The following is a 13,295-nucleotide window of genomic DNA, read 5'->3' as shown; positions in this document are numbered from 1 at the left end:
ATAATAAATACATGGACCTGAGTGAAAATATCAGATACCAAAATTTGTAGTATATGGTTAAAGTAGTACTGACAGGGTAATTTGTAGTATCAATATTTACAGAAGAAAAGTAGAGAAGTCTCAGATCTATAATCTCCCACCTCAAGAATTGAGAAAAAGAAAAGCTAAATAAAACCAAAGCAAGCAGGAGGTAGGGCATAGTAGAGCAGGAATCAATGGAATTGAAATGGAAAACAATGGAGAAAATTAATGAAATATATATATGATATTTTGAAAAGCTCAGTAAAATTGACAAACCTCACAAAACTGACGACAAAAGATGAAAACAAATTATCAAAATCAGGAATGAAATGGGCTATCACTACAGATGCTACAGATATCAAAAGGAGCACCACAAAAACTCTACACACATAAATTGGACAATTTAGACAAAATGGAGCAAATCCTTGTAAAATGTGAGCTACCACAATTCACTCAGTATCAGATAATTTGATTTGTCCTATAACTGTTAAAAAATATGACTCATAGTTTAAAAACTCCCCAAAAGGAAATTTCCAGGAACAGATGGTGACTGAAGAATTTTACCAAATATTTAAAGAACTAACATCAATTCTCTGCCATCTCGTCCCAGAAAATAGACGAAGGAACACTTCTCAATGCATTTTACTTTTTTTACCCCAATGCATTTTACAAAGCTAGTATTATCTTTATATCAAAACTAAAGACAGTACAGAAAAAGTAAATGATAGGCCAATATTATGGATGTGTTAATCTTTTTTAAAAAATAGGTTTCCTGCTCAGCATGAAGCCCAATGCAGGGCTTGAATTCACAACCTCAAGATCAGGAACTGAGCTAAGATCACTTAACTGACTGAGCCACCCAGGCACCTAGACACACAAATCCTTAATAAGACACTAGGAAACAAAATGTAGATAAAAAGAATTATATACCATGACCCAAGTAGTGTTTGCTATTCCTGGGTTGCAAATCTAGTGAAATATTTGAAAATCAATCAACATAATCCACCATATTAACAGACTAAAGAAGAAAAACCAGGTGATATCAATTGATGCAGAAAAAAACAACAAAACACTCATTCTTGATTAAAAACGTTAAGAAAAATGGAAATAAAGGGGAACTACTTCAATAAAGAACATTACAAAATATCCTATAGCTAACATATTTTTGTTTGTTTGTTTTTGTTTTGTTTTGTTTTGCTAACATATTTAGTGGTGAGAGACTGAATACTTTCTGGCTGTGATCAGGAACAAAGCAAAGATGTCTGCTCTCATCACTCTTGTTCTTTCTTAGCCAGTGCAAGTAGGGCCAGAAAATTAAATAAAAAAACATACAGATCAGAAAGAAAAATTAAACTGTCCCTGTTTGGGGGTACTGGAGTGGCTCAGTCAGTTGAGTGGCGAACTTTCATGGCTTGGGTCATGATTGGGATTGAGCCCTGCATTGGGGTCCATACTCACTGGAGATTATCTACCTGTGCCCCTCCCCTTGCTTGCTCACACTCTCTTCCTCTCTCTTTCAAGTCTTTAAAAAGTAAGTAAAGGGACACCTGGGTGGCTCAGTGGTTGAGCACCTCCCTTTGGCCCAGGGCGTGATCCTGGAGTCCCACATCAGGCTCCCTGCATGGAGCCTGCTTCTCTCTCTGTGTCTCTGCCTCTCTCTGTGTGTGTCTCATGAATAAATAAATAAAATCTTAAAAAAAAAATAAGTAATTGTCCCTATTTGTAGATGACATGATTGCCTACATAGAAAATCCCAAGAGATCTACAAAAAACCCTGCTAATACTAATGATTGAGTTTAGCAGGGTCACAGGATTATAAGATAAACATGCAAAAATCAATTGTATTTCTGTGTACTATTGATGAACAACAATACATTACCATTTACATTCACTCAATTTAAAAAGGAATACTTTGGGATTACCTGGGCAGTTCACTTGGTTCAGCAACCAACTCCTGGTTTTGGCTTGGGTCATGATTTCGGTTGTGGGAATGGGCTCCACATTCAGCACACAGTCTGCTTGAGATTCTGTCTCCCCCTCCCTCTGCCCCACATAACTACCTACATGCTCTCTGCCTCTCTAAAAATAAATAAACCTTTAAAAAAATCGAGAGAGAGAAAAAACCACTTTGGTGTAAAATGTGTACAGGGTTTGTATGCCAAAAGCAAAAACTACAAATCACCAATAAAAGTAATTAAAGATCTAAATAAATGGACAGACATACCATGTTCATGGATTAGACTACCCAAGATGTCAGTTCTTTAAATTGTTGTGTAAGTTGAATGCAATTCCTATGAGAATTTCAGCAAGACTTTTTGTATATGTAGACAAAATTATCTAGAATTTATATGGAAGGTAAAGGAACTAGAATAGCTAAAGCAGTTTTGGAAAGGAAGAATAGGGATGCCTGGGTGGCTCAGCAATTAAGCACCTACCTTCAGCTCAGGGCATGATCCTGGAGTCCCGGGATCAAGTCCCACGTCGGGCTCCTTGCATGGAGCCTGCTTCTCCTTCCACCTATCCTCTGCCTCTCTGTGTGTGTGTGTCTCTCATGAATAAATAAAATGTTTAAAAACCTTTAACCATTTTTTAAAAAAAGATTTTATTTATTCATGAGAGACACACACAGAGAGGCAGAGAGAGAGGCAGGCTCCATGCAGGGAGCCTGATGTGGGACTTGATCCTGGGACTCCACAACCACGCCCTGGACTGAAGGCAGGTACTAAATTGCTGAGCCATCCAGGGATCCCCCTAAAAAATCTTTAAAAGAATAAAGTAGGAGGAATCAATCTCCCGATTCTCATCTCAGTATATAGCTACAGTAATCAAGATTGCATATTAATTTACAGTTACCTCAAACTAAAGTTTAATGTAAGAAAATGTGCACATTGTATTTATAGGGTACTTTGGCTTCATGCTACAATCTCCAAAATTAACTACGCTTGCTTGCTATAAGTTACTGATCATAGGCTGACTGAGTGTTCTGGGTCTGTTCTGATGGTATTGTTAGAATGGCTGGGCTCTACCCCTTCTGGGTTGGTGGAGGAATAGTAGGGTCAGTTGTTGAGCAGATGTGGTTCTTGATGATGGAATTATGCCATGTACCAATAAGGGGATGCATCCTTGACTTTCTTGTTGGTGGCTCACCCCAGAAGTGGTGCATGGTCATTAAAGTTTGGATTATAGCAACAGGGCAGAACAGAGAGAAGACATCTGACCACATGGGACCTTGCTGTAATCTGGCCAGTTGTAGATGGCTTCTACAAGTTTATACCTGGTATGGCTGCATTTCTAGGATCCAGGGTCCATGTATACCTGCTTATCTGTCACCTTGTTATGTGCATGTACTACCCAGAGAGTAAGAAACTGAGGGAACCATAAAAAGCCAGAAGCAGCCTAATGTGTCGGAGGGATTTCTCTATTGGGGAGCAAGTGGTGGATGACTGTGTGCCTGTGGGTCACTGACCACAAAGTGACTTATTTTGCTCAGGCTTCTGTAACAAAGTATCAGACTGGGTGGCTTGAACAACTATTTCTTTCCTCTCAGTTCCCGACTCTAGAAGTCCCAGATCAAGGTATCAAAGGATTATGTGTGGAATGAGGGCCAGAAGGAGGCGGTGCTTGCCCTGTGCTTCCTCCCATCCCCATGTCTGGGAGGGTCACCTCAATTGTCATAACTTTATCCTCAACATTGTCGGGAAGGTCTAGTACAGAAGGAAGGGGATGGGGCGGCCAGGGCCAAACGTGATAAAGTTAGGTCCTGCAATCAGCTGGTAATTGTTGCCCTTTCTCCTGATTTCAGAGAAGCTGATGACTCCTGAGATGTTTTCAGAAATCCTCTGTGATGATCTGGATTTGAACCCGCTGACATTTGTCCCAGCCATCGCCTCTGCCATCAGACAGCAGATAGAGTCCTACCCCACGGACAGCATCCTGGAGGACCAGTCAGACCAACGTGTCATTATTAAGGTAGGCAGCTCTTCACCCTCCTCCAGGGCCTTCCAGTCCTGGACAGACAGGTCATAGCATGCTGAGGGTATACTGAGGCCTTGGCCAAAGCCTGGCTTTGGGGTTTGTGCTGTGGGGTTAGACTTCTGGAAGGCTGTCTTAAAGGCAGTATGTGGCTGTTCACCCCAGGGAGGGTTGTAGGTTGATTTTTCTGAGTAAGAGATGTATTCTGGATGTATTCAGGTGTTGAGGGGAGCACAGGTGCTACAGAGGAATGAAGCCAGCTGCCAGGCAGAGCAGGGAAGCCCACAGGGAGCTGAACAGCAGTGCCACGTTCTTCCTGTGGGCTTGCTGGGCCAACCACACTTCACACTGTCTAGTAACCCGCCCCAACTCTGGGCGAAGCTGCTGCCTTAGCCATTGTCTTACAGATAAAGAGGTTGCCACATGGAGAGGTCACATCACCTGCCCCAGACTGCCCAGCTGATAAGTGATAGTGCTGAGATTTGGGCCCAGGCCTGCCTGCTACAGAGCCTGCTTAGTGTGATGTGTTACCTCATTGTGGCTTTGATTTGCATTTCCATTAATTAGTGACACTGAATATCTGTCATGTGCCTTCTGGTCAGTTGTAGATCTTGAGAAATGTGTGTTCAAGTTCTTTGCCTTTTTTTAATCAGGTTTTTTTGTTCTTTTGTTGTTGAGTTTTACAAGTTCTTTATATATTGTGGATATCAATACCTTATCAGATATGTGATTTGCAAATATTTTGTCCCGTTCCGTAGATTGCCTTTTTACTCTTGATAGTGTCCTTCGATGCATAAAATGTTTTACTTTGATGAAGTCTAAGTTGTCTTTTCATTTGTTCCCTGTGCCGTTGGTCTCATACTTAAGAAATCTCTGCTAAATAAAATGTCATGAAACATTTTTCTGTTTTCTTTTAATAGCTTTATAGTTTTCAGGATTCGATTCCAGGACCCTGGGATCACGACCTGAGCCAAAGGCTCAACCACTGAGCCACCCAGGCGTCCCCAGTTTTCTAGTATTTTGTTTTTTGTTTTTTTTTTAAATGTTTATTTATTTATGATAGTCACAGAGAGAGACAGAGAGGCAGAGACACAGGCAGAGGGAGAAGCAGGCTTCATGCACCGGGAGCCCGACGTGGGACACGATCCCGGGTCTCCAGGATCGCGCCCTGGGCCAAAGGCAGGCGCCAAACCGCTGCGCCACCCAGGGATCCCTCTAGTATTTTGTTAAAGATTTTTACATCGATGTTTATAAGGAATATTGATTGGCCTGTAGTTTTTCCTTTCTGGTAGTATATGGCTTTGTTATATGGGCAACAAGTTATGAAGCGTTCTCTCCTCTTCAGTTTTTTGGCAGAATTTGAAAAGGATTGGTGCTAGTTCTTTCAGTGTTCGGTAGAATTCACCAGGGAAGCCATCAGATCCAGGGTTATTCTTTGTGAGGAAGTTTTTGTTTACTCATTCAGTGTCCTTACTTGTTAAATTTTTTATTTTATTATTATTATTTTTTAAAGATTTTATTTATTTATTTTTATAAATTTTTTTTTTTTTTTACGATTTTATGTATTTATTCATGAGAAACAGAGAGAGAGAGAGAGAGGCAGAGACACAGGCAGAGGGAGAAGCAGGCTCCATGCAGGGAGCCCGACATGGGACTCGATCCCGGATCTCCAGGATCATGCCCTGGGCTGAAGGCAGCGCTAAACCGCTGAGCCACCCACCCAGGCTGCCCTTATTATTATTTCTTTTAACGTGGATCTTGAACTTGTGACCCAAGATCAAGAGTTACATGCTCTCTATGGGATGCCTGGGTGGCTCAGTGGTTGAACCTCTGCCTTTGGCTCAGGGTGTGATCCCGGAGTTCCAGGACCGAGTTCCAATTCGGGTCCCCTGCATGGAGCCTGCTTCTCCCTCTGCCTGTGTCTCTCTCTCTGTGTCTCCCATAAATAAATAAATAAAATCTTAAAAAAAAGTTGCATGCTCTCCTGACTGAGCCAGCCAGGTGCCCCAGTGGTTATTTCTTTTGAGAGAATCTGTTTTTCTTAACCCATTTTAGTTTCATATTCTTGCCAACCAGCAGACAAAGGGTATGACTGAGAAAGAAGGGGAACTTCATAGGAAAGAAAAGGGGCAGTGGGACCCTCACCTGCATTCTCACGTGTAGCCTCTCACCTCTGAAGGATTGCCCCGAGGACTCGGTTCTGTGCCTTGTCTTTGTCCTGTAACTGCGGCCTCACGGATCAGCTGCCCCCAACAACATGCTTCCAAATGGGTGGGCTTGGCCACGACCAGGGTCCTGCTGAGTCTAACCAGCTGGCTTCCTGATACTTTTTTCAGAATTTTTTTTTTGGTTTTGTTTTTGTTTTAAGTCCTGATAGGGCTTGTGGGAAGCTGTATAGAAAGTTAGCAGGCAGTTGAAAATCTGCCAGGATTTGCACCATCTCTCTTGACCAGAGGCTTTGTTGGCAACCTTTGTGAGGCCCTTTCAGGCTCTACAATCCCGCCTGTCATTCCCACCCTCGAGGTGCGTTTCCTGCCCGGCTCTAACACGAGGGCTTCATGCCACTAAGGCTGGACACGGCCCAGAGAAGCTCTGCTGCTGTGTTTATCAGGTCAGAGCCCTCATGGGCTTATGGCCGCGGGGACAGTGCCCACCTTGTAGGCACTGGAAACTGAAGGTCACACCAAGGTTTGGGTCAAGGGAACTCAAGGAGAGCTGGGTCCTTCCTTGAGGATATTCTTTGTTCTCTGGCTCCTGGGACATAGTGGAGGACAGGGATCTTTGCTGTGGTGGCACCTGAGGAGTGTCTTCACAAAGTGGTGCCTTAGAATGGAACAACCACTTAAAACAGATTTTTTTGGGGGGACTCTGGGACCATAGCCCAGACCTGGCTGCCTTTACCAGGGCACTTAGCACTGGTTGGCTGTGTTTCGTTTCAGGGGTTTGGGGGGTTCAGTGCTTCTCACAAGTCAAGCGATCAGGCTCTTCATAGCTGACCGGGCCCTGCCTGTGCAGGTGTATGTGGTGATAAGGGGTGGTGGTTGAGGAGGGGGTGGAGTCTGGCCCCAGTGCAGTACACCCCCTCAGGGGTCCTGGCCCTGCCCCATCTCTGGGCCCACTCAGAGTCCAGCTCCTCAGCGCCCCCCGAATCCCCACTGTTTCTTGGCTCCCTCCAGCAGAGGTCTCAGTGGCAGCCAGTGTCTCTTCTCTGCTCAGAACACTCCACAGACCTCCCAGATCCCTTTGTGGAAATTGGAGCCCTTAGGACAGCCTCAGGCCTAACTCTGCCCAGGACCCTTCTCTCTAAGGAGCTGCATGTCCTGCTGTCTGCCCATTTTGTTCTTCCTAAAATGCTGTCTCCCTGAGGAGGCAATCTTGGGCCTCCTGGCTAACATGGCCTCCTGTGTGCTTTCCAGCTGTCCCCTCATTTTCCCTTTAGGCCCTGGCCACATAGGCCATGTACCTCCCATTCACATATTTGACATGCTTGGGTGTCTCTCCCCCAACTGGAATGTCAACCCACGAAGATGGCTTTTTGTCGGAGAGACTCACGTTGTGTTCCCTGTGCCTCTCTTGATAGGCCCACACTCTGTAATTTTTAATAGATGCAAGCATTCTTGACCCAATTAATGGAGGGGACAGACAGCCCAGGCCACATGGCGCCGCCTGGTGGCGGAGAGGACTGCTGCTCTTGTACCCGGGGCAGGGCTTGCTGGGGCTGGCTGTGAACAACTATACTTGTCGGTCCTGTTGGGTCCCGCTTGATGTTTTTCTGTGGGCTGCCTGCTGCTTGACGTCTCCTTGGTCCCAGCATGCCCTCAGGGCTCATGAGCCTTGGTTTCCTGCAAGAAGGGGCAGCTCTTCCGTTCTGCAAACTGTCATTGGTCACCCAGTGTGAGCAGAACACGGAAATGGGAAAGGACAGGGGCCTCATTTACAGCGAGTGAAAAGTGGTGTGTAGGGTCCAGAGGTTCAGAGCTTCATGAACGGGGACAGGGAGTGAGATCCCACGCTTTCCTGAAGGCAGCGGGAAGGACCCACCCTGCATGGAGTGGGCCCTGAGCAGTGGCCACCTTGAGCATTGTCTTCAAAACCTGAGCACACAGCAATAGTAGGTGAAAGGGCCGGTGCACTGTGGCCTGTTCACTTGGGGAGCAGTGAGGGGTGGTCCCAGCCTTGTAGCCATTGGCGGAGCCTCGTGGACACAGTGCCCGGTGAACACAGCCAGACAGACCCTGGAGTGTCCTTCCTGTGTGACTCATTGACGCCCAGTTGCAGAGCAGTCCTGCTCATCTGCTGGATGAGGAGTAAAGATGGTGGTTCTGAATGCAGGTGTCATGGGGAGCTCCTGGGGCGCAGGCTATGTTCCATTGTGGTCTGGGTGCTGCACAGGCAAGGCCTGGACTGGCTGCAGGTTGCACGTCAGCAGAATGTCTGCTGGAAGTGTGGTAGGCGGGCCGGCCGTGGGCCTCTGCTGCCCACCCAGGCTTCACCTGCACCCTTGTGGGCTATTCACGTGGGGCAATCACACCTACTAGGAAGATAGGTGACTGTGCCAGGTCTTAAGCCAGAGCCTGTTGTGGCAATCCCAGCAGGCGTTGGTGTCATCTGTTGTTCTGGATGGGGACCTGTGGCCAGAAGGACGAAAGGTAGCCCCGGTCTCAGCTAGTGAGTGGTGGGCAGGGTCCAGGCTGGCCTGGCGGCTCCCCCGCTGGACTGTCTCGCCTCCTGGAGGCCTCCGAGGTTGGCATGGTTCTGTCCCTTCTCACTTGTGTTCTTCGGTTCTTGCCCCAGCTGAACATCCACGTGGGGAACATTTCGCTGGTGGACCAGTTTGAGTGGGACATGTCAGAGAAGGAGAACTCACCCGAGAAATTTGCCCTGAAGCTGTGCTCAGAGCTGGGGCTGGGTGGGGAGTTCGTCACCACCATTGCATACAGCATCCGGGGCCAGCTGAGCTGGCATCAGAAGACCTACGCCTTCAGGTAGGAGACCAGCTGAGCCCCTCCCTCGTTCTTCTCTAATCCCATTTTGGGGAAAAGACAGCTCCCTGTGCGTGGTGATGCCTTTGGTCTCTTTGGAGCCTCGGCCAGCTCAGCGGCCCTTTGTGGGCTCACTCCTCCCGCCTCGTGTATCTCCGTAGCAGGGCTCCCCATCCTCATCATGGTGCGGGGGGAGGGGTGATGTATCTGCCTTCTCCGCACCCCACAGCCCCCTCCCCCTGCCGCCAGGGCCACATGCTGCTGCCAGCAGCCCCTCCACGGTATTCCTGCCCCACTGCCTCTGCACTCTTGCCTCTGTCAGGGATGGGTCACCCACCCCAGGATTTGTCATCTGACGGACTTGCCTTCTGTCTCAAACAAGGGCTGCTCCAAACAGCCCACTCCAGCTCGTGAGAATCAAGGGATCTCCAGCACTTTCTTTTATGATTCTGTTTTGCAATCAGTAAGTCAGAGACTAGTTGAGCACCCATGTTGGCTGGACCCTGTATTGGCAGCCATGGAAGATAAAGAGCCACATCCAGGCTGCCTGTGAAGGTGGAAGTAGAAGCAGAACATTCCAGTCCAGGATCCTGTGTGCCGGGGTGGGGGTGGACCATGGGACGGGGGCTTCTGGAGAAGCAGATGTGCCTTTCCCATTGATGGTAGCCCCTAGAGTGCGCAGTGTGGGCCTGGTGGGAGGTGGGAGTTGGCAAGTGTTAACTAATAGTAGAGCTTGCCCGCCTCAGGACTGTTCCCCCATAACCAGCCCTGTTCCCTGAGCTCCTCTTCCACTTGGGAAAGTGTAGTCTGGGGGTGGTGCTGAGTATCCCTGCATCAAAACAGGATGTTAGGATTTATGCTGCTCATCAAACTGTCATCGTCTACATTTGGCGATCATTACTCAGGGACCACAGCTTAAAATGGCACATACGGAGCAAGTACGAAGGTCTTTTTGGAAAGATAGGACAGATGATGGAGCTCGTGAGTATGTTTGTGTCTCAGCTGATTTTCCCAGAAATCCCAGGAGACTGCTTTCTTACTGCTTCCTGTAAATCTGAGCAAGAGAGAAGGAATGACCATACACTTTCAGGGCTTGAGATCATGGCCCTGGGAAACCACTGAGCTCTGTGGGGGTCCAAGCACCGCCTGTGCTCCCGACATCCGGCTAAGACAGCACATGTGTCACCTCATGTAACCCCTCAGCTGCCCTACCGACCAGGTGGTCCTGCTTCCCAGAGTCCAGGCCTTGGGAGGAGGCATCAGTGAGCCACCGTGTGGTGGTGTCTGGCTCTCGTGAAATCCTGCTTGAGGTTGGCTGTGTGTGTCCAGGCATGCTAAGCTTGAGGCAAGGCCAGTGGGCCCGAAGACCAGTCTGGGTGATCTTGCTTCCTGGAGTATGCCCTGAGGTCCTGTCCTGGGAGGTGGTGATGTGGTACAGGTCATGAGAGTGACATCGACCCCAGATACCTCATCCCCTAGATGCCAATTGAGTCAGAATCCATGTTCTGATTGGCATATGCTGGGGGTGGGGGTGGGGGTGGGGGAGGGTTATGCAGCTCAAAGCAGCAGGACCCGGAGGATGTAGGCACATGGGGCAGCATCCCTCCTGCTCTGATCCGGGGGTGATCTGAGCCATCCTAAAGCCTTTGTCAAGCTTCAGGGTGTCAGCAGTGTGCCAGACAGCTCCAGAGCAGGCCCCTGTCAGGAGTGCCTGGTGGTAGCATGTCCTGACTTCCAGATGATCCCCCACCCCCATCCCTGTCTCAGAAGCCACTCAGGCATTCCAGTCGGGAGGACGGGGGTGTCACAGAGCTCTGTTCACTGCAGTCTGGAGTGCTGAGCGCTCAGGTGTCACATCCTCAGGATGGCAGGCAGGGCCACTTACTGGGGATGGGGATAAGCACGCATCCCCTCCCCAGCAGCCCAGGCCCACCAGGCAGGAGGGACACAGCCAGCCTGGGATCGGGGAGGCAGCTCCAGCGTCTCCTTTTTGCATCAGGATGGCTACCTGTGTTTTCCCAGCTGACCAGGCCTCATCAGCTCCTTACACTAAGCGTGGCCTGTTGTGTGTACTGTGTGTGGTCTGAGCAACCAGATGCACTAGAGAGAACTTGCAAGACAGGGAGGGGAGCTTAGGGTCAGAGGCTGGCTTGTTACACGCTTCATCGTCCAGGGAACAGAACTGTGGCCTTCTAAGGCAAGCAAGGGAGGGGATTGCAGCTTGACCCTGCCCCACATTATCGCCACCGCACCACGCCATCCCAGGAGCTCAGACCGCTCTTGACTCTCCCCAGGGAGACCAGTGTCAGCCCTTCTCTCTGGGCCACTCCCCGGGGGAAGTTGAGTGAGCTGCACGTGCCCAGGGCCAAGGGCCACTGGTCCGTGGAGGGCGGGACCAGGAGCCCCCACCTGGTCTCTGCTGCACAACAGCTTGGCAACTGCTAAGTCACATGACTCCTTAAAAGGGGCTTTAAATCCTGGGCCTCCATCAGCCCGTGTTGTAAATGCATGTGATATAATTATATGTAAATTGTGAATTCCCACAAACTGGTCCTGTCTGTCTCCCCAAAGACCAAGCTAGCATCTTGGACCGAGGACCAAACCAGTGCCATCCTCGGCGATGGTGGCATTGAGTTGTGTCCACAGTGGAGCAAGGCGAGCTGCTAGTCACAGGATATGTGTGAGCAGACGCAAAACGCCCACAAACAAGTCAGGAGAGGCAGGGCAGAGAAGAGGCTGCTTCCCTTCAGCTGTGGGACTGGCAAGACTGATGTGGACAAGCGTGAGGAGGGGCCCTGGCATGTGGCAAATAGATTAAAGGCCTTAAGCTCCTAGAGGAGAGCTGGACGACATAGAGATGTCCAGGGGCCAGCAGGATGGAGCAAAGACAGTGAGTTGTAGGAGGGGGACAGGGTTCCACCACAGGAAGGGCTGGGCTGAGCATAGCATGTGAGGGTGTCAGACATTCACCCTGCGAGCTGCTTGCTACCTTGAGGAGAGTTACATCAGTAGAGTTACTGGCACCTCCTCTAGGCCAGCTCTGTGCCTGTGGCTGGGGACAGAGAAAAAACAGTACCCTGTCTAGGAGAGGGGACTTGTGTGCGGCTGCCAAAGGTTATCAGAGGCTGCAGCATGGGGTGAGGTGGCCAGGCAGGCTGGGAGGAAGCTGGAGACAGGCAAAGGGTCAGGGAACCTGGCCCCTGGGCCTGATGGGGGACAGAAAGGTAGTGTCCCTGGCACAGATCAGTGTGGGGAGACACCGGGGTCATTTTGGACTTGCTGACTGTGAGCCACAGAGGTTACTCCTGGAACTCTGTCCACCTGACTAGAGCAGGGCTTGCTTGCCTGCTTGTCCTTTTTTATAACAGCTTCTTTGAGGTGTGATGTGCATCTGGTACGGCCCTCTGACCTAGCGCCAGCTGTTCGGTGCTTTATAGGATCTGCAGAGGCACAGCCCTCACAGTTTGAGAGCATTTTCATCATCCCAAAGGAAGCTTCTCCCCCTTTACCAGCCATCGCCCTGCCCCCACGGCTCTCAGCCCTGGGCAACTACTGATCTGCTTTCCATCGAGTTGCCTGTTCTGGGTACTCAGTATAAATAGAAATCATAGAGCACATGGTCTTTTGTGGCTGGCTCCTTAGTGTCATGTCTCCCCGTGGGAGCCTGTATCCGAGTTTCATTCCTTTTTGTGGCTGAGGAATATTCCATCATACAGTTGGACCATATTTTATTTTACCCAGCCAGCAGGTGATGGACAGTTGCGTTGTCACTTTTTGGCTGTTAACAGTAGTGCTGTGAGCATTCGTGTACAAGTTTCTGTTTGAACACCTGTTTTCAATGCTGCGGGTAGATACCTAGGAGTGGAGTTGCTGGGTCAGGTGGTAGCTATGTTTAGCATTTGGAGGGACTGCCCGACTGCTTTCCAAAGGAGCCACACTATTTTACTTCCTGCCAGCAGAGCCAGGCTTCTGGTCCCTCTGCATTCTTGCCAGCATTTGTTATCTGACTTCTTGATTCTAGCCATCCTAGAGGAGGGAGGAGTGGGATCTTGTGGTTTTGATTTGCTTCTCCCTGATGACTAATGACATTGAGCATCTTGGGTGCCATTGGGCACCTGTCTATCACCTTTGGAAAAATGGCTACTCAGGTCCCCTGTTTTTTTTTTTTTTTTTCTTTTTTTAAAGGTTTTATTTATCCACTCATGAGAGAGACACAGAGGGAGAGAGAGGCAGAGACACAGGCAGAGGGAGAAGCAGGCTCCATGCAGGGAGCCCGATGTGGGACTCGATCCAGGGTCTCCAGGATCATGCCCCAGGCTG

The 13,295-nt window shown here is 49.0% G+C and overlaps 1 protein-coding gene across 2 annotated transcripts in view; it reads left to right on the top strand.

The window, feature by feature from the left end:
• SMARCB1 (SWI/SNF related BAF chromatin remodeling complex subunit B1) overlaps positions 1 to 13,206 on the top strand; it is a 32,009-nt gene extending 18,803 nt beyond the window's left edge. Inside the window, exons 6-7 of one of the 2 annotated variants that reach the window (XM_072819144.1) lie at positions 3,824 to 3,990; positions 8,788 to 13,206. In XM_072819144.1, the coding sequence (XP_072675245.1) occupies positions 3,824 to 3,990; positions 8,788 to 8,982 (362 nt within the window). In that variant the 3' untranslated portion in view covers positions 8,983 to 13,206. The remainder of the gene's footprint in view (positions 1 to 3,823; positions 3,991 to 8,787) is intronic. The other variant, XM_072819143.1, reaches the window with a different exon arrangement.
• The last annotated feature ends 89 nt before the right edge of the window (positions 13,207 to 13,295 follow it).

The sequence above is a fragment of the Canis lupus genome, assembly GCF_048164855.1.
Source record: "Canis lupus baileyi chromosome 27 unlocalized genomic scaffold, mCanLup2.hap1 SUPER_27_unloc_3, whole genome shotgun sequence".
In the NCBI taxonomy this organism is placed as follows: Eukaryota; Metazoa; Chordata; class Mammalia; order Carnivora; family Canidae; genus Canis; species Canis lupus.
The sequence above is the reverse complement of the archived record's forward strand: the minus strand, read 5'-3'. Positions and strand labels throughout refer to the sequence as shown.